At 53.6% G+C, this 20337-nt stretch overlaps 1 protein-coding gene across 2 annotated transcripts in view; it reads left to right on the forward strand.

The window, feature by feature from the left end:
* MYOM3 (myomesin 3) overlaps nucleotides 1–18936 on the forward strand; it is a 48490-nt gene extending 29554 nt beyond the window's left edge. For both annotated transcript variants that reach the window (XM_060141095.1, XM_060141096.1), the window contains 17 exons: nucleotides 1288–1402; nucleotides 2316–2472; nucleotides 3174–3283; nucleotides 4786–4830; nucleotides 5536–5672; nucleotides 7017–7161; nucleotides 7301–7360; nucleotides 7752–7819; nucleotides 8894–9004; nucleotides 10755–10842; nucleotides 11350–11388; nucleotides 11635–11743; nucleotides 12888–13051; nucleotides 13276–13312; nucleotides 13490–13512; nucleotides 15135–15190; nucleotides 16434–18936. In XM_060141095.1, coding sequence (XP_059997078.1) covers nucleotides 1288–1402; nucleotides 2316–2472; nucleotides 3174–3283; nucleotides 4786–4830; nucleotides 5536–5672; nucleotides 7017–7161; nucleotides 7301–7360; nucleotides 7752–7819; nucleotides 8894–9004; nucleotides 10755–10842; nucleotides 11350–11388; nucleotides 11635–11743; nucleotides 12888–13051; nucleotides 13276–13312; nucleotides 13490–13512; nucleotides 15135–15190; nucleotides 16434–16694 — 1725 coding nt within the window. In that variant the 3' untranslated portion in view covers nucleotides 16695–18936. The remainder of the gene's footprint in view (nucleotides 1–1287; nucleotides 1403–2315; nucleotides 2473–3173; nucleotides 3284–4785; nucleotides 4831–5535; nucleotides 5673–7016; nucleotides 7162–7300; nucleotides 7361–7751; nucleotides 7820–8893; nucleotides 9005–10754; nucleotides 10843–11349; nucleotides 11389–11634; nucleotides 11744–12887; nucleotides 13052–13275; nucleotides 13313–13489; nucleotides 13513–15134; nucleotides 15191–16433) is intronic.
* The last annotated feature ends 1401 nt before the right edge of the window (nucleotides 18937–20337 follow it).

A 20337-nucleotide genomic window follows, 5' to 3' on the forward strand; every position in this document is an offset into this window, starting at 1 on the left:
CAGCCAAAATAAATAAATAAATAAATAAATTTTTAAAAAGACCAAATGAAGAAGGGCAAGCTTCAGCCCATGGAATGCTCTGAGATGTGCAGTTTCCACCACCACGGGGCTCGGCTCCCTACAGTAGAGTCGGCCAGTGCTGGACAGCTGGCCTGAGAGAGCCACGCAAGATGGATGGTCCCTCTGCTCCCCAGGCAGGCTGGCCCAGGGCTGGGGAGCCTCGGTGACTTGGCACTGTTTCTGCATGTGGGTGGTTGGCCGGCATTCACTCACTCAGTCATTCACTCAACACTTCTGGACACCTACTTAGTGCCAGATCTGGAACTAGATTGTAGATGTAAAAAGCTACAGTCACAGTCCTTAGGGAACAGGCAATTACAATACTGTGTGCCGTACAATCAAGGAGGGTCCGAGGGATTCTGGGAGCTCCAAGGAGGAAGGTAAGAGGCCTCTCCTGGCCTCGTCCCATCTGGCCAAGCTGAGTGGCCAAGGGTGAGCTGTTGTTGTTAGATCAAGAGAAGGGGAGGGCGTTCCAGGCAGAGGGCTCAGCAAGGGCAAAGGCAGGGAGGCGTGAAGCGACGTGATGCGTGGGGGACTCTGAGGAGTCAGGGAGTGAAGGGGGCGCGGAGAAGAGGACAGAAGGCTGAGGATGGACGGATGAGGAAGGCTTTAGGTACCAAGCCTCGAAATCTGAACTTTACCCTGAAGGCCACTGAAAGAGTTACGTGTACTCAGACTGCCGTCTTGGAGACATTGGCAGAGGGAAAGATAGACCGGGAAGAAGGGTCTAGAGGCAGAGGCGCCATTTAGGAAACTGTTGGACTAATCCAGGAGAGAAGAAATAAAGCTGCAGTCAAAGGCGTGGCTGGGACACAGACAGGCCACGTTCAAGAAACGTTAGGGAAATAAAATGGGAACTTCGGTGATTAGATGTGTAGGGCTCAAGAAAAAGATGTCAAAGACGATGATCACCAAGCTTCTTTCTAGGGAGACAGATGGAGGAGAGGCAGGGGGCGCAGGAAGAGAAAGGGATTTCTTGTTGAGAGGCTGATGATGCGTTAAGTTCCGAGCAGGTGGAGTTCCAGGCATCACAAGCGTGGGAGGTAATCTCAGGGGAGAGGCTCACCTGAAGCTGGAACTCAGGACAGCAATGTGCCCCTAGCCTGCCCCCCACCCCCAGAGCAGCCTGGCCCTCCTGGGGGTCCCCTGCAGCCCATGGCCAGGGCTGCAGGAAGGGTGGGTCTTTGCCATCCTCGGTGCTCACTCTTGCCCCCTCCCTTCCCCCAGGTTTCTGACTTACAGCCGGGGAAGGCCTACGTGTTCCATGTACAGGCTGTGAATTCAGCGGGCCCAGGGCAGCCGTCCATGCCCACCGACCCCATACTCCTGGAGGACAAGCCAGGTAGGGGCAGGGGGAGGGTGCTTGTCTGCAGCAGGAGGACAGAACCTGCTGGGCCCTCACCCCGCCACACTTTCCTGCCCCTCATTCCTTCCTGCCTATTTCTCTCCCGTCCACACTCTCGTTTATTTCTGTGGGATCCCAAGATTTGAACATATGGTTTCCTTCCATGTGATGGGTCTTCCATCCTTTACGTGCCACATTCTTAAACTCATACAACTCTTCGTGGATATCTAAAAGAACAGCCAACTTTATTTCAGATATGCCGTGTGGCTTCGCCTGCCTTGCAGTCACGGCTCCCGAGGTCCGCTCCTACCGCATACGCCAGATGCTGCGCTGGGCCCTTACACTGTCTGGCTCTCCCAATAAGCCCCTGAGGGAGCCGTCACTGTCCCCACTTTAGAACTGATTTCATTGCAGCTCAGAGAAGTTAAATGACCAGGTCACGCAGCTAGTATCCGATGGAATCACTCAGCTCTCCTCACTATAAAGTGTGTTCTTTTCCATTCTTTTAATTATTCATTCATTCAGCAAGTATTTGGTGACACCCACACTGCACCGGGGACATGGCAGTGATGAGAAAGCAAGGTCCCTGTGCTGGTGGGGGGAGGGGCAGGACGAATGGACAGTAAACAAGTAAATGATGAAAAAGTCAGTGATAAGTGCTATAAAGGAAGTGCAACAGGGTGATAGGGCAGGGTGGGCTTTACGCTAGCCTCAGTAGTCTGAGGAGGTGACGTTTGAGCTGAGAAGGAGCCTGATTATACGAGGCCTTGGAGGCCACAGCAAGGAGTCTGGGGTTTCTTATTTTATTCAAGAGCAATGGGCAGCCACCAGAGGGGTTAAGCAGGGGAGGGCGCTGACCCGGTTTATTGTTTCTAAATGTCTGCTGCCCTCCACTGGATCCTGCCCTCAGATGCTCGGGAGATCGAGGTTGGTGTGGATGATGAGGGCTTTATCTACATGGCTTTCGAAGCCCCCGAGGCCCCCGACTCCTCGGAGTTTCAGTGGTCCAAGGACTACAAGGGCCCGCCGGACCCACAGAGGGTCAAGGTCGAGGAGGAAGTTAACAAGTAAGTGAAGGGAGGGGCAGCACGACTCGTCCACAGGTCCCAGACGTTGTCGGATGAGTCGGGCAGAAGCTCGTGGGCGAGACCATCCGGCAGGACCCCCAGATAACGAGCTTGAGAGGACTGCTTGGTCTCTCCTGAGGGGTGCTGACTGCCACCCGGGGAGAAGTGAGGGAGAGTGCCTGGAGAGGCTGAAACGGTGCCGTTCATTTGCAGACGCTTTTCTGTAAGGAATGTGTGTGCCTCCGAGGAGACGCTCAGGACTTGGTTTCTAGCCTGAGTGCCAGCGACTTGCTCTTGCAAGTTCTCTGGGTTCAGCTTCCTCCTCAGTAAAAGAGGGGTTAGGATGTCAAGGGCCCCCAGGTCTCCCTCCTCCACCCCCAGCAGCTCTGGCCTTGGCCCTGTCCAGCAGGAGGCAAAGCTGATGGCTTGAGACCTGTGGAGAGAGGCAGGCCTGGGGGACGTGGCCAGTACGAAGACTGTTCCAGAGAGCCTGGCTAGTGAGGACCACTGAAGGTGGCAGGCCAGACGTGCCCTGGGCGGGGCACCCCAAAGAGGTGTAAGGAGGCTGCCACCCCTGCTTACTGGCTTGGCCGGGGTCTGGGCTGGGGTGCAGGGCTTGCAAAGCCGACCGAGACTCCCCAGCTCCCAGGCCTCCAGGGCACACGGGCCCTCTCAGAGCCTCTGCCCTCCTGTCTCTGCAGGTCCAAGATCATCCTGAAAGAACCTGGCCTCAAGGATTTGGGCACCTACTCGGTGGTGGTCACCGATGCTGACGAAGATATCTCAGCAAGCCACACGCTGACGGAGGAAGGTGATGCCCCTGTTCCACGGCCACCTCCCCAGAGAGACGACCCAGACACGGGGTCCCAAGCACAGATACCCCAGAGGCCAGCAAGAAGCAATAAAAATGAGTAAAGCAGAGATTTCCAGGGAAGTAGGCCCTCACCCACCCATTCAGTCAGTCAGCCAGTGAATAAGTATCTGCTGAGCACCGACCATATGCCAGAGACTGTCCTAGGCACTGAATTACATCAGTGAACTCAACAGGCAGAAATCCCTGCCTGATGGAGTTCACGCTCTTCTTGTCTCTCTCTTTACTTTATCTACTTTTGATAAAAAGCAAAGGTACCAGTGAATTATTTCACTTCCTTCCGTAGCCTAAGAAAAACGACAGCATAAGTAGAATGATAAACTGCAAATGGCAGTCAGTCTGAGGAATGAGGATGGCAAAAGGGAGCAGTGGGGACTGTGGTAAACCAGAGAGGGGATGCCGGGCCTCAGCGGTCATCTGTGAGACTCACCCTCTGCTGTCTCCATAGCAACTGGGACAGCCCATTGTCCTCCCTGATGATTGCACTGGAGGCCATTTGATTTTGTTAAGAAGCAGAAGCCAGGCAGGTCCAGAGTGCAATTCCAGTTCCACAATTTCCTAGCTGCTTGACCTTGGATAAGTCATGACGCCTCTCTGGGCCTCCGTTTCCTCATCTGTAAAGGGGGATTACAACCCCTGCTGTCCTAAGTGAAACAGTGTTGTTATGCAGATATACTTAGATGATTCCATGCAAACTAAAGCCATCCACAAAAGTAATGGGGTTTGGTTTTTTTTTGGACTGGATGCTTGCCATGTGTCCAGACTCATCATGGTAAGGACTCTAGAGCTTATAAGAGGAAATGAGATATGAGCCCTGCCCCTGCCAATTCATTCATGCAACACGTATTTATTGAGCACATACTGTGGGCCAGATACCATGCAGGTCCAGAGCTCAGCTTAGCAGAAGAGACAAACCTAACACAAAGAAGCAGTTAGCAGTGAGACAGCACTCTGCTGACCTGCCCTAGACACATGCAGACTGAAGTGCTCAGTTGGGAGAGCAGACCCTCAGATACTAGGACAGTATGGCTCAGTGGGGAGAACAGACCCTCAGATGCTGGGACAGTATGGCTCAGTGGGTTAACAAGGGGCCTCAGGAGACAGACAGTAATGCTCACCCCACAGCATGGTGTGAGGACGGCTGAGATCACGCAGAGCCTGGCACACAGTAGGTGCTTCTCTGGGGAGGTGGCACTTGATCAGGTCTTGAAGGACAGGAGAATAAGCAACCTCAGGGTGGCCTGCGGCAGCCCCCGCAGCCCCCTCAGTGCCCCAGAGCCAAGGCCCACAGTGGTCATCATCAACCCCTCAGTAGCCAAGTGACCCCAAGCCGAGTCTCTCGGGACTTTCACCCAGTGTGGACGCTAGGATGGCTTCCACGGGCCCCCCCGGCCCGGGTATGTCATTCTCTTTGGTTTCTTCCTTGCTCCTCCCTGTCCCAGAGCTGAACAGGCTGAAGAAGCTGAGCCATGAGATTAGAAACCCAGGTAAGTGGTCCAAGCCAGCAGCCTTGGGCAGTCCCGCCAGGCCCACCGGGGTGTTCTGAGCAGGGCTGAGTCAGCCAAGAGCCAGAAACTAGCCGGGGGTGGGGGGGGGTCGGGGCGGGGGAAGGATGGGGATGTCTTGGGGCTGGAAGGTCAGAGACCAAGGGAGTCCTCAGTCCATGAAGGGAACAGAGCGGCCAGCAGAGAGCACATGGGATGCAAGGGAGGGCAGAGTGGCTGGTTTTTTCTTCTTGGATTGTGGGTCATCTAAACCCCTGCTTCCCTCCATTGGCCAGGAGTAGCTTTTGCAGGCCCTGGCACAGGGGTCGCAAATTTGGGTGCATATTGGAATCACCCCTGGAGCTTTTCAAAATCCCAATGCTCAGGCCACACCCCAAACAAATCAGAACCTCTGGGTCTGGAGCCAGACACTGGTGTTTTTGAAAGCCCTTGGGGATCCAGTGTCCAGCCAGGGTGAGAAGCATGACCTCAAAGCTGTGGGAAGAGGATGAATTCCCTGAGATGAATTCAATCTAGGGGGACTGAATGTGGGAAACCCTCCCCAGCCCCTCATCCCCAGTCGTGTCTGCGTCAGACTCTGAAACATTTTGCACATTAAATGCCCACAGTGTGCTCAAGGTGGGGCTGTCGGGAGGGTGGAGGGGAGAAGGGTTCCCTGCCCACCCTTTCCTGTCCTCTACCTCCCAGTGATCAAGCTGATCTCCGGCTGGAACGTTGACATCCTCGAGCAAGGAGAGGTGCGGCTTTGGCTGGAAGTAGAAAAGTTGTCTCCAGCCGCTGAGCTGCATCTAATCTTCAACGAGCAGGAAATCTTCAGCTCACCGGTAATTGGGGGCTCAGAATCCCTAAGTGAGGTTCCTGGCCCAGGAGGTGGTCTCACAGGCAGTGGTCTCCACTGGCTGCACCTCCCCCGAGCAGACTTTTCAGAAACGGCCACCAGCTTTGGCTGTCACAGTGATAGGGTGGGGGGTGAGGACACCTGGATTTTAGTACCTGGGGGGTGGGTGGTAGGGATGCTAGACACTTGCCAACGCAAGGAACACTCCCACAAAGAACTTCCCACGCCTCCCACAATTGTTCACTGTCCTGTCAAACATTTGTAAGGTGAAAAACCTACATTCATGCTTATAATTATCCAAGCCTAGACCCTAACTCTGAGATATAAACACAAAGAATTTTTTTTGCAGTGTTAACATACACAGAATAGAGAGTTTTTATTCTATTAGCCACATTACCTATGCTCTTTCATTCGTTTTCCTGTTCTTCTTGTACTCATGAAGATGTACATGAGTAAAATCTCTCATGAGAGATTCAATCATGAGAAGATCTTATTTGTGAATTTCATCTCCAGATGACCATCAAAAAATATGTGTTATAAAGAGAGGAGCTGGTTCTGACAGAGGAGGAAGAGCTCAGGGCTAGATGTCAGAAGACTCATATTCATCTCCTGTGGGTTGTGCGCCCTTGGGCAGGTCTCTTCACCTCTCTGTGCCTCAGTTTCTGCATCGGTACAATGGGGTTGGTTGCCCCAGAATCAGGAGGAGCAATTGGAAAAAAAATAGATCTGAAAGTTCTGCACAGAGATTAAGCATGACCTTGGCTCATGGTAGAGGCAGGGTAACAAAGTCTGGACTCTTGGTACACAGCGCTGATACTAGCAGGTGCCGCTATAGAGAAATCAAATTAGACGTTTCTCTCAAATCATACATACACCCTAAATGTGGAAAATAAAACGTTTGAAAGCTGCTAGAATGTGACAAAATGTAAATAAGTGCTAATTCTGGGTAGCAGGTTCCCAGGCTTTTTTATATTATCCTTTACAGTTTTATGGGGGATTTTTTTAATATTAAATTGCAAAAGAAGTAGAAAATAACCAAAAAACATGGCACAGTAGGAGGTTGGGGATTATTATTAATTGCAACTGATACAAGCACACAAGACTCTTTCCAGTGTCTGCCGGGCCCAGGGTGTTCTCAGGGGCCGGGTGTGAGAAAAGCCCAGTCTATACACAGGAGAGGGGTACCTTGGGCCCCCTCCCCAGTCTCTGAAGGCTTCTAACTCTGCATTTATTACCCCCAAGTCCAACCACACCCCGATTTGCACCCCACAGCACAAATTCCCTGGGATTGGAAAAGGGCAGAAAGACTTTCGGGTTTTGTTCTCCCCAGAACCGCAAAATCAATTTTGTCCGAGAGAAGGGCCTGGTGGAAGTTATCATCCAAAACTTGACTGAGGATGACAAAGGGTCGTATACTGCTCAGCTCCAAGACGGAAAAGCCAAGAACCAGATCACCCTGGCTCTGGTGGATGACGGTCAGCTGTGCCCTGACCCCCGCCCTGCCCCATGCACCCGGCCTCAGCTCTCAGCCTGGGTGTCTCTATCCATCCTGACGCCCTCCTCTGGACCTGCGCTACTTCTGGTTCACACGCGTTCCCCCCTCTGTGTTCACAGAGTTCGACAAACTTCTAAGGGAGGCAGATGCTAAGAGAAGAGACTGGAAGAGAAAGCAGGGTAAGAACTGCTGGGGCGAAGTTCAAACACTTCGGCCAGCAGGCCAGCAGACAGCGACGGGGAACCGCTGGGCAAGTGGATTAATAGATCCCTCCGCCCTGCTGGACCCCCCTGAGGGAGGGCCACTGCCATTTGATCTAGTGCTGTCCCTGTGCCAGAACGAAACAGCACTTGCCCAGCCCGGAGACTGCGCGCCCTAAACTTTGCACCCTAGATGCCTCCCAGATACCTCACCCCAGTCCCCTCCCTCGTGGGGGCGGAATCCCAGAATCCGAGGGGCCAGTAGTCATTAGGTGCCTCTCCCCAGCTGCCTTCCCCTAGCTCGCCACCAGGTGGCGCCCGGGCCGAGCCCGGCGCTCTGACCGCTGGGCGTGCTGTTTTGCCCTCATAGGTCCGTATTTCGAGGAGCCTTTGCAGTGGAAGGTCACCGAGGACTGCCAAGTGCTGCTGATGTGCAAGGCAAAGCCCCGCCCCCGCCTCCAGCCCTGCCCCCAGGCCCCGTGGGGCAAGACCTGTGGTTGTCCCCAAGCCCCGTGGCTGTCTTTTGCCCCACTCCCTGCAACTCCACACCCTGTGTTGGTGTGATCCCAAGCAGAGGAAGTAGCCCCAGGGATTTTGCATTTAACTAGAAAACAAAAACCCAGGGAGCAGAGTTAGTGTGAATTAGTGCGCTGAGTCAGCCCTGAGTTAGATCTCCCGGCTGCTCCCGGAGGGGTTCTGGGGGTCAGGGGTCTGGGAGCAAGTGAGGGCTCTATACGTTGAGTGGTAGTCCCTGTGTCTGTTAGTAGCCCTGCCAGACACTGTTCTCAGCACTTCAGAGCATTATTTTATTTCATCTGCCTCACAATCATCTGAGAGAGAGGTGTTACAATCCCCACTGTAGGATGAAAAACCAAGTGGGGAACTAGCTGAAGACTACATGGTAACAGGCTGAGTCCAGACCCCAGGTTTTAACCGGATGTGCCTGACTCCAAAGCGGGTGTTGTTTCTCAGCACCTGCAGCCTTTTAGATACCCGGGGGAGGGGAGGGGAGGGGAGGGCGCACTCCCAGAAGCCTATCCATTCAGCAAACCTAAGTACCTACTCTGTGTAACACACTCTGCAAGCACTGGGCATACAAGGGTGAAGAAGTGGTCTCCTTAGGCCTGTAAGATCCCACAGTCCAAAGCAAGATCGTGGCGAAAGCAGCATAGCTCCTGCTGTGATGGAGACATGCAGGAAATTGATTACTCACGATGGGGCACACTCCGGGGTGCATTAAAGGAAGGCTTCCTGGAGGAGGTGACACAGGCATTTACAAGAAAAAGTAGGGTAGGAAAGGGATCAAGAAGCAGAGGGAATAGCATTAGCACAAGTCCCGAGTCCAGAAACCATCAGAGGAGACATATGGTGTGAGGAAGGGTTTGGGTGAGATTTAGCCTGGGGGTGGGCGGGGAGTCATGTTTGTAAAAAAAAAAAAAAGGTTCTGATGATCTGAGTCTTCACTTAAAAGAGAAAGCCTGAAGGAGTCTCCTCACTCCCCACCTTCCTCAGGTGACCAACACCAAGAAAGAAACCCGCTTCCAGTGGTTCTTCCAGAAGAAAGAGTTCCCAGATGGTCAGTATGACCCGCAGACTGGAGCAGGGCTTCTCTGCATGGAAGAGGTAAGTGCAGCTCTGACTTCAGGGCTCACAGCCTCCAGGCAGTGCCAGGAGCACTGGGCAGGGAGTCAGGACCAGGGTGAGGCAAGTGAGGCACTGACCTCATGCACAAACTTTCAGGAAGCGCTGAAAGGCTCAGTACTCAAGATAAATAATATTTCATGCAGTACTTTTAAGGATCAAAATTCATGCCCCAAAAAAAAGACCATGAGGGAAAACAATACCAAAACTTTAAATAAAAACAGGCTCAGTAATACTGACTTTTCCTTTTAGTTGGATTCCAGTCCTGGCCCTGCCGCTGACTGCATGGCCCTGGGCTAGTCACTGTCCCTCTCTGACCTCAGTTTTCATCTGTTACACGAGCAGGTCAGAGGGATGCTCTCTCAGAGATTCCTTCCTGCCCCCCGCAGCCTGAGATTCAGGACAGGAAGACGGTCTCCGTGTGAGGCAGGTCTGGGCAGAGCAAAACAGGGCCTGGAGCTCACTTCTCCCACCCACGACCTCCCCATGGCCCTTGGAGGAGTGTGACCTGGTTAAGGTAGAAATGCAAGACTTATTCTTAAATATTCCATGTCTTTCTGCCTTGTCCCTGATTTCTGTGGCCCCACTGTGTGCCAAGGAGGACTGCGGCAGATGCAGGTTTGCAGACTAGGAAGGAAATAATGATTTCAGGGTCCTCTCCCAAATCCCGGCCAAGACGATGGCAAGTTGGCCTTTGTCATCACAGTGCAAACTCTTCACACAGGGCTTGGCATCGAGTAGGTGCTTTATAGCTACTGAGTCTTGTCATAATCATCCAGCCTATTGGTGCAGAACTTTCTGGCTTCCGAAGTTATCTCCCTTGATCTTCACAGCAACTATAGTACGTAGCTAGGGCAAGGATTATGCCACCATTTTACAGATGAGTAAACTGAGGCTCAGAGGGTTTAAATACCAAGATACAAAGCTTGAGAGCGGGGCCGGAAGTTTCTCCAAGCACTGTCACCGGAATTTGGCTGGGACTTCGGAGCCTTCACGGAGGGAGGGGGCAGCGGACATGGGAGAAGACTGTTGGGGTTTTCAGCCCTTTGATACCCCAGTTAAGAGATGCTTCTGCCTTGAATCCTGCCTCAAAGCACACTATGTAGAGATGGTTGGGGTGAGAGGGGCCCTTTGAGGGGACAGGGAGGCAGATATCACGCTCCCACCCCCGCAGCCCCTGGAGGAGACGCTGTGTAATGAGAGGGCACAGCGGACTTCTGACCTTGCTTTCAAAGCATGACCCAAGTTCTTGCTTTGCTGAGTGTTGACCCGGGCTTCACTTGGGGTTGACAAGCATGTGCCAGTAAGGACCCCCTTGTCCTGAGCAAAAGAAAGCACACTTCCTTCTGAGAGATGCAGAGAGGTCCCTCTATCCAGGGCCCCTGGGAAGCAGGGCAGCGCTGGTGGAGGGTGCGCCCTGCTCGGCCCAGCTCTGCTAGGAGGGCTCGCTTTGCTCTGCTCAGAGCAGCTGCCTGAGAATCACATGCGGGGCGTCTGTTTCTGCCCTCAGTTCCCCCTCTCGCCCCACCTCCAGGCCCAGACAAGCCCTGGGCTTGGGATCAAAGGGCTCTGGAGCTGGAAGGAGCCTCAGAGATCACCCATTGCAGGGGGGTAAACTGAGGCCCAGGGAGGAGAGTTAGGGGCAGGCCTAGAGCCCAGGCCTCCTGACTTGCTGTCCATCGCTCCTTCTGGAACTCATGCTGACACCGCCTTCTCACATCCTTCTTTCCAGCTTTCCAAAGAGGACAAGGGCATTTACAGAGCAGAGGTTTCCGATGAGCGAGGGGAGGACGACACCATCCTGGACCTCACAGGTGAAGGTAGGAGCCGGCGACATCAGAGACGGGCCAGGAGGGCCTCACACTGAACCAAAAGATGCAGTGTGACCTGTGGGGAAACTGTCTGGGATCCTCACTTGGGGCAACTGAGGCCCAGGGGAGTTAAGTGACCTGCCCATGGCTGCACAGCTGGTCAGTGGCAGGGCCTGGTCTGTGTGACGCTGGTGCCCATGTTCACTGCACTATCCCACAGCGAGCCCAGGCTTCCAGACCCGGAGCCTGAGTTCTCTGCTCTGCCCCCCGCCCCCACCCCCAGCGGGCCCCAGGCTCCTCACCAGGCTGGTCGTCTCAGCCTGCAGGAAGACTGTCGTGTCGGCCCATTCGTCCTCCATCTGTGTTGCCCCCCTGCCCCATCAGTCACGCAGTGCCCCAGATCCCCTCCCCACCCCTAAGCCTGTGTTCTGAGAGCTGCTCATAAGGTCCACCAGCCTTCTCCAAGGACGGCCCCACCTGGTGCATCAGCTGACCATTCCCTCTGTCTCCCTCCAGCCCTGGATGCCATCTTCACTGAGCTGGGCAGGATTGGTGGTAAGCAAGCCCCCTCCTTGCTCAGCGCTGCCGTGGTGCCACAGAGCCTCCGGGGGACCTCTAGCCATCCTTGGCTGCCGGGGGTGGGTTTAGTTTCCAGCCTCCAAGACTGGGGGAGATGCTCCTGCCTCTTCACCACACTGTGTTCCCCCCACCACACCCCAAAGCAGGGGCGAGCTGGCTGCCCCCAGATGTGCTGCCCAAAGGGCCTTGGGGAAGACTCACCCTGCTCCCATGCCTCCCCAGCCCTCTCTGCGACCCCACTGAAAATCCAGGGGACCGAGGAGGGGATCCGGCTCTTCAGCAGGGTCAAGTACTACAACGTGAGCTACATGAAAACCACCTGGTTCCACAAGTAGGTTGGCCTTGCCCTGGAGCCCTAGCCAGGCTGGAGGGGGCCCAGCACCCGCCTCAGAGCCCAGTCCCAAGGGCTTGGCAGAGACAGGGTCTCTCACCGGTCCTGCTGTCCACAGAGGGAGTCTGGGACAGGGAACAGCTGTTAGAGGCACAGAAGGGAGGCTCCCCAAGAAAGGTGGGAACCCTGGCGCTAAGATCACTTTCCCAGAATATCTATGGCAGAGAAGGATCATTGTCTTAGAGCACCATCTGGGAACTGGGGGAGAGAAGGATGCAGGAACGATGGGGAACCAGATGATCAAGTGCCCTTGTGGGTCTCTGCAGCCTTAGCAAACTCAGGCAGCCAGGCTGAGGGGAGAGGTGCAGGCAGAGGGACCTGGGGGGCTGACGACTAACTGAGGGCCAGGCCTTGAAGGCAGGATCAGGTATCAGAGACTCCGCCAGGAGCTAAGTGACCCCAGAGAGTTTGGGAGCAGAATTTTCCCAGTGCTTCTTACTTGCAAACCTCAGCCTTGTGGAGCAGACATTACTGTACCCATTCTATGGAGAAGGCTAGACGGACTTAGTCAAATTGGTCATGTGAGTGAGACCAAGGCCAGGCTGAATTTCAGAACAGTGAAGCTCCTTCTCTAGAGTTTCTGAGCCCCATGACTAAGCCCAGAGGTGTCACTTCTGTGACAAAACACTGACATGGGCCAGGTGTCTTTAGGAATGAAATTTAAGTAAAGAAGGAAAGGAGTTTATATATAGTTTATAAGAATTACGTAAGAGTGATTGTGGGAAGAAATGCTGGGAGGTTTTATGATGAGGAAAAGGATGAAGTGAGGAAGTGGCTCCCACTGGTGGGGTGTGGGGAGGTGGTCACTGACCCTGGAGCACCATTTCCTCAAAGTCCCAGCCTGCAGGACATGTCACAAATATAGACTCAGCGTGGCCACAAGGTTTGATGAATGAATGAATGATGAGGGGATGAGTGGATAGATATATATCAAATATCTCATGCATGGTCACCACTTTCAGCTCACACATCTGGGAACAAAACCCCGGGAGAGGAGTTTGGGGCAGGGGTGCCTGTAGATGGGCGGGCGGACAGCCCGTCCCGGACTGAGCTGTGTTAACCATTTCTTCGCCCTCACGTTCAGAGAGAAGCGCCTGGAGAGTGGTGATCGGGTGAGGGCTGGTACCACCCTGGATGACATCTGGCTCCACATCCTGGACCCCAAAGACTCAGACAAGGGCAAATACACCCTAGAGATAGCGGCCGGGAAGGAAGTCCGGCAGCTCTCAGCTGATCTCTCGGGGCAAGGTGAGCGCTCCGCCTGTCTGTCCTCAGTGAAACCTGTTTAGAAAACCCCATGGCCTTTTGGGGGGGCTCCCATCTCCCCACCCAATCCTAGCACTGCCCCCAAGAGAATGCTGGAACAGAGTGAAGGAACAGTCAGTGCTGAGCTCTATACCTGTGGGTTGCAGGAAGCGGGGAGATTGGGGGGAGATGCCCTGACACACCTTTTCCCCTTTTCCTTCTCGTAGCTTTTGAGGATGCCCTGGCTGAGCACCAGAGACTGAAGTAAGTTTCCTCGGCGTTTCTCAGTGTGATCAAGGCCCCTGGGGTGCACGAGCACAGGACCCTTCCTGGGAGGCCGGACAGCTCCACCTTTCCCCCGTCACCCCCTCCCCCCTACCCGGGCAGGACTGTCCTTTAACAAATAAAACACCAAGGCTTTTTCCCATTTCCGTTTTTCAGAGCCTTGGCCATCATCGAGAAGAGTAAGTCCAGCCATATTTCTGTTGTTTCCACTTCTGAGTTTGGGGCGGATTCCCAGCTGCTCACGCCTCCTGGCAGGTAGCTGGAGTCCCAGTTTCCCATGGGGTCTGTGTGGCTCTGGGCCGTCACAGAGCTGCCGGGAGACCCGGATGGTGGCAGCGTGAAGACAGGTGGATGAGGAGTCCGAGGATACCTGAGACCGTGGATGTGGATGTGCCTGGTGCGGGCCTGGTGGCAAGTAGGCACACGGCCGATGTCGGTGGGACTCCAAAGGCCGGGGCAGACAGGACCGAGGCCCTGTCTTCCAAGCGAGGCCCGGGAGGGGACGACTTCAAAGCTGAAGCTGGTTCTGGCTGTGGGGCCCTAGGGCCTCATCTAATCCAGGACACAGCCTCTGAGTTGCCCAGGGGGACCGCCAGGTCCACGCACTGGAGCTTCTCCGGGTCCCCGCAACCAGTTCTAAAGCACCCAGTTCCAGGAGGCTGGCTTTCTGGTCTCAGTGAGCCAGCCGGTCAGTGTAGGACCTTCCATGAGGAGCAGCCTCCTGGCAGCAGAGCAGAGCAGCCCCGTTCAACCTGACAGTGAGGAGGGAAACTGACCGTTTGGGGCCATTGGTAGGAGGGGGCATGAGCCCTATGTGGCGTCTTGTCCCTGAGTGTCCCCACTTGGCGGGAAGTGCAGGCCGTTCATAACTGCCATCTGGGAGGGGGCCATCTGGGGTCCAAGAGCAGTGAGGAGCCCTCGCAGCGGGCGGCCACCTCAGTGGGCGGAGCGCAGACTGCAGACCCGACTCAGCCCGTCACACCTCCTAATCACCTGCCCCCCCATCCTGGAATGCCGAGTCTCTGCACAGGACACCCCTCCAGGACCCTAACACAGGGGCCTAAGCTCACCACCTGTGCTTGCTAGGGCTGGCCGAGTTGAGAGTCAGGGGAAGTGGATTGTTTCGCCCGCCACGATGGGCCTGGGGAACGTTCCTCCCACAACAGTGTCCATCTCTGGGGCCATCCTTCCCCTCCCCCTTCAACCCTGATTCAGGCTCCTCCTCCCCTCCATCCGTTGCACAGACACCAGCCACTTCAGGCTCTTGGCACATCCCTGATCGTGGTCTAGGGTCCGTTCCCACAGCCTCGACTGCAACATGCTGGCTTTCTGCTCAGTGATTTACAGCCACAGTCTCTTCCTGCCCAGCCGCCATGGCCACCAGGTCCCCTCCCTTGACCAGAGTCAGTGTCCCGGAAGCTCCCTTCCTATTCACTCCCTGAGCTGGTTCATCACACCTGTTGTGTGCATTTTGCCAGTTTAAGGCTCAGAGCAACCTTATCACCTTCTCTCCCAGTCCTCAGGGGAGGGGCACCTCACTGTCACCTCCAGGTACCACCAGCCATGATAATAACCTCAGGTCAACGACAGAAACACATTACGTCCCTATCTTGTGTTTATAAAGGCAAGGAAGTTGCCTTGCCTTTATAACATAATACAAGTTTAAGGATGTCCACCCAAAATGATGCAGAAAGAAAAAGAAGCATTGCTTCAAAATAAACCTCAACTTTGTGGAACCTGCTGCTGGGAAGCAGCTGGCAGGAAAACATTCATCACTGGGGGTCTCATTTTTCCCTTCCAGATCGTGCCAAAGTGGTGAGGGGCCTGCCGGACGTGGCCACGATCATGGAAGATAAGGTACTGACTGTTCCCCAGCCCACAGCCGACAGTCCCACCCTGGGTTCCCTCCTGTATCCATCAAAGAGCACGAAGCAACGCAGCACCGTGGATTCCAGAGCCGAAGGGGCTGGATGCACCAGAGTTTGGCCGAGTGACCACACCTCATTGGTCACATGTAGTATAAAGGAAAGACACTGATCCTGGTGTCAGGCCCCTGGGCGGGGGGTTGGGGGCGGTGACAGGCCTGTGCTCACCCCAGTTCTACCCCATCTCTCCAGGTGGCCCTGGGTGTCACGGACTTCTCTGTGTGAACTTCAGTTTCCACAGGAGTTTGACTAGATGATACCTAAAAAGCCCTTTGAGGACTGATGTTTTTCAAGTCTAATGTTCTAGAAAATGATGGCTAACGTTTTCATGTTGCTTACTTTGTGCCAGGCACTATTCCATTATTTAACCATCAAGGCAACCACATGAAATAGTGTGTTATTACTAGTCATACTTTATAGCTGAGGAAACTGAGGCCCAGAAAGGTTAAGAGACTTACCTAAGGTCATACAGCTTAAAGGAGCCGAGCTGAGATTCACAGCCTGGCAGCCCAGCTCCAGACAGCCATTACACTAGAGTGCCTCTGCAGTGAGAATTGCTCTGTTGAGAATTTTCAAACTCAATTCTTAAATCTTTATGTCAAAGCAGTCTAGCCGGGCTTCCCTGGAGGCGCAGTGGTTGAGAGTCCACCTGCCGATGCAGGGGACACGGGTTCGTGCCCCGGTGCACGAAGATCCCACATGCCGCGGAGCGGCTGGGTCCGTGAGCCATGGCCGCTGAGCCTGTGCGTCCAGAGCCTGTGCTCCGCAACGGGAGAGGCCACAACAGTGAGAGGCCCGCGTATCGCAAAAAAAAAAAAAGCAATCTAGCCTTATTTGCATGGTAAAATCATAATGAAATATACAATAAAAAGCAATAAGGCAAAGTCCAGGCCATTCTGGGGCAGGTAATTGCTAAAGTAATAACGGCCCAACAGTCTAAATAGTTAAGTGTTCCCGTAGAAATGTTGAGAATGGAGGATGTGGGGTTAGAGTAAAACATCTCCCTTTACTGTTATTACTTTATGGGTCACAGTAAAACACACATAATGAACTTACCACAAGGAGCAGCTTATACTGGGAGCTCCCTGGGAGTGTGAAGGTTTATAACTTCACACTTTACCAAGGGTTATTCCGAGCGTGTGGACTGAGCGTTCCCTTCCTGTCCTTTCAAACAGACCCTGTGCCTGACCTGCGTCATCTCAGGAGATCCTATCCCTGAAGTCTCTTGGCTGAAGAATGACCAGCCCGTCACCTTCCTTGACCGCTACCACATGGAGGTGAAGGGGTCGGAGGTCACCATCACCATCGAGAGGGTCAACAGTGAGGACAGCGGGCGCTACGGTGTCTTCGTCAAGAACAAATATGGCTCCGAGAAGGGCCAGGTCACCATCAGCGTGTTCAAGCACGGGGAGGAGGACAAGGTGCTGAAGATGTGACGGTCGGATTCAGGCACAGCCTGAGGTCTGGTCTGCATGGACTACAAGGGTCAACCAGTGGCTCACAGCCTGGCACAAGCCACGGAGGTGGGGCGGGGGGATTGGACATTGTGGGACCCGGGACATGGGAGGGGAGTAGCTACACCAAAGTGGAGAAGCATAGACCTTGCTGGGGTTCTGGGAGGCCTCCAGGCCTCAGCACTGCACTTGGAATGGGAGACCTACAGGCAAAACTGTTTCAACTCTAAACTCTCCACGAGCCTTGCCTTTCTCATCTATCAAATGGGGATTCCTACTCCTAGGGATTGTTTATGAAAACCCTTGACACCATACACCGGTGATACTCAACAGGAGGCAGTTGCGTCCCCCAGGGGACATTTGGCGGTGTCCAAATTTTGGGTTGTCACAACTGGCGTCTAGTAGGTAGCAGCCAGGGATGCCGCTAAACACAACAGCTCCTCACCGCATAGAATTCAACCCTAAATGACAATAGTGCCGAGGTTGATATACCCCGCCCCCATAAACGGATTTATCACAATACCCCCTTTTGGATACTGTATTTTCAATTCACTTAAGTTCAACGAACATTCATGTGAAGTCTAGCCTGTGCCAGGCTGCGGATGGCATTGGGAGCACCAAGATACATGCTATGCAGGCCCCGCCCCCAAGGACACCTCAGCCCAGGAGGAGAGTCAGACCTGGGTGCAAACGACTCCAGGACAAGTCAGATGATCAGGATTATAAAACAGGTCCGCATAAAGTTCCACGGGTGGTCAGAGGAGGGAGAGAGGTGTTCATCCCAACTAGGGAAGGTGAGCTTTAAAACACCTTCATGGAACTAGCAGAATTGGTTGTTGGGCCCTGAAAAAATAAATTGGATTTGGTGATGGTTATGGGAAGAGATTTCAGGAGCAGGGGATGGTGAGAGCCAAGGTGAGGCGTAGGGGTGATGCTGCCGGGGTGGCCTTGGATGGCAGGCTGCAGAGCTGGATGACCTTCGGTACTTCCAGCTCAGGGCCTCTGCCTGGCGGGACAGACACTGGTTGGCCTTGCTTGCTGGACCTCTGTACGGAGCTGGGCATTTCACCACCCTCCAGTTTCCTTCTTTTTTAAAATCAGATTGGGAGGGGTGGGGTTTATAAGGTTAGAGATGTTTGTTGTAAAATTTTGGAAAACCTTAAAAATGTTGAAGGAGAAAATAAAACTCATCTGTACTCCCAACATCAAAACATAACACCCACCTCTGATTTCTGAAATGATTTCTGAGTTTAAAGGTAGAATGAATCACTCCTACATTTACCACCTACACGCGCATCAAGGCATGATGGGTAACTTATACCCCCAGCAGCTACAGGTGCAGTCAGGCCAGGTGTTCAGTGAGGGGGGCGAGGGGGCCAGGTGTCCTGCCGCGCCCTGGCTGGGAAGGAGTATGGAGGATTTTGCAGGTCTTGGAGGCAAATACACCCAGGCTTGAAGCCAAGCACTCACTGTGTGATCTTGGGCATTTTTTTTTTTTCCTTTGTCTGGGCCTCAATTTCCCATCTATAAAGCAAGAAGTCTAAAAGGTCATTTTTGAGGGTCCTTTCAGCTGACACTACCTCCTACCTAGGAAGACTGTGGACAGGGCAGGTCCAGGGTGGGGCAGTGGGGATGGAGGTCCGCTGTTCTCTGTCTTAGCTCCTCCCACTTAATCCCAAGTAAACCCCAAGTGCCACTCAGGTGGAAGGAAGGACCTTGCTAAAGGACATTGTGATAAAATTAAAAAATTTTATATCTGGTCTTTGCTCTTGGTTTGGGACACACAGCTCCTAAAACCCTTCAGATCTCCAGGGTGAAAAGAGCGTCTTTTGTATACTAATAAGATGGCTGGTGACTGGGGGCCCTTAGATAGCTTCAGGATGGGAGCTGGTCACCAGAAAGGCCAAGGCAGGACTAGAGGGTTGGAACTTTCTGCCCCCAGCCACCTCCACTTCCCTCTGGAGAGGGGAGAGAGACTAGAGGTTGAGTTAATCACCAATGGCCAATGATTTAAGAATCATGCCTAAGTACTGAAAGCTCCATTAAAAACTGCTAAGCAACAGGATTCCCAGGGCTTCTGGATTTGTGGACATATCAAGGTGCTGGGAGCGTGGTGCACTTAGAGAGGATCTCCCTCCACACTCCCCGACTCCTTGCCCTGTGGACCTATTCATCTGACTGTCCATTCGTATCCTTCATAATAAACCAGAAACTGTAAGTAAAATGTTTCCCTGAGTTTTGTGAGCCATTCCAGCAAATTATCGACTGAGGAGGGAGTCATGGGAACCCTCGACTTATTGCCAGTTGGTCAGAAGTACAGGTGACAGCCTTGTGGAGCCTGACTCTACCTGTGGGTGGTTAGTGTCAAAATTGAATTGAAGGGCTTCCCTGGTGGCGCAGTGGTTGAGAGTCCGCCTGCCGATGCAGGGGACACATGTTCGTGCCCCGGTCCGGGAAGGTCCCACATGCCGCCGAGCGGCTGGGCCCGTGAGCCATGGCCGCTGAGCCTGCGCGTCCGGAGCTTGTGCTCCGCAGCGGGAGAGGCCACAACAGTGAGAGGCCCGCGTACCGCAAAAATAAAAAAAAAATTGAATTGAATTGTAGGACACCCAGTTGGTATCTGGATATTTGGAGAACTGGTTGTTGGTGTTAAAATTACCCACGCATTTGGTGTCCGAAGTGTTGTGAGCCAAACCAGCTAGGGTTATGAATCAACCACCTCCCCAGGGGTCTTTCCCATCTTCATCTATTCTATATTTCCTGAGCCCAGGGTAGGTAGCGGGGGCACACCGTCATCCAACAAAGCCAGACTCCACAGCTTCACGTCTTTCACTGGCCTTGACTTTATTCTCCTCTCCTTAGCCTGTTCCCAGTGGCCTCCACTCCTGCCCCTGGCCTGGGCCACTTCCAGCATCCCCATTTCTGGACCCCTTTGATTCTTCCATATTTACAATTCCCACTTGCTCCTTGTGTTATTCTTTACTGGCTCATACTGGGAAGCATCTCAGCTGGTCCAGCCTGATCCCTGGTACCCTGCATGGGACTCAGAAAGTCAGAAACTTTGTCTCTTATCTCGTGAAACCCATCAGCGAACACATGGTCCTGGCATTCTCCAGGAACCCTCCGTGGATCTCCTGGCACGCTGGACTTCCAGGGAGCCAGGCAGGGCGTGCAGGCTGAAGGAAGGCCAGCCAGCCAGTATGTTCCCCCTTTATCATACCTGCCGCCCCTCCCCACACCTGTTCTGCCACCTTTCACATACCAACCCCAGTGCCATCCTTGGCCTAAAGAATTGAGAGCCGTAAACAGGAAGAGCATGAGGAATAAGAACCCTGATGGGAAACGCCTGGCCTGTGTAATAATTAACCTCTACCCACTTGGCCTCCGCCACTCCTCATCAGATGCTTTCAATACCTCAAAACTTCCAAATCACTAGCAGCTCGGGGTGACATATTCATGCCAAAAATAGTTTCAGAAGCATCACTTCCCAGATGTCTCTAGCTAGAGGAAGCCAGATAGTTTATTTTCAGCATTTGAGAAAAGTTTCAATTCTGAGGCGGGAGGAGTTTCAGCCAAGAAGTGCCCTGGGTTGAGAGCAAAACAAATTGCACAGCCCGTGAGGAAT

This window comes from Lagenorhynchus albirostris, chromosome 2 (assembly GCF_949774975.1).
Source record: "Lagenorhynchus albirostris chromosome 2, mLagAlb1.1, whole genome shotgun sequence".
In the NCBI taxonomy this organism is placed as follows: Eukaryota; Metazoa; Chordata; class Mammalia; order Artiodactyla; family Delphinidae; genus Lagenorhynchus; species Lagenorhynchus albirostris.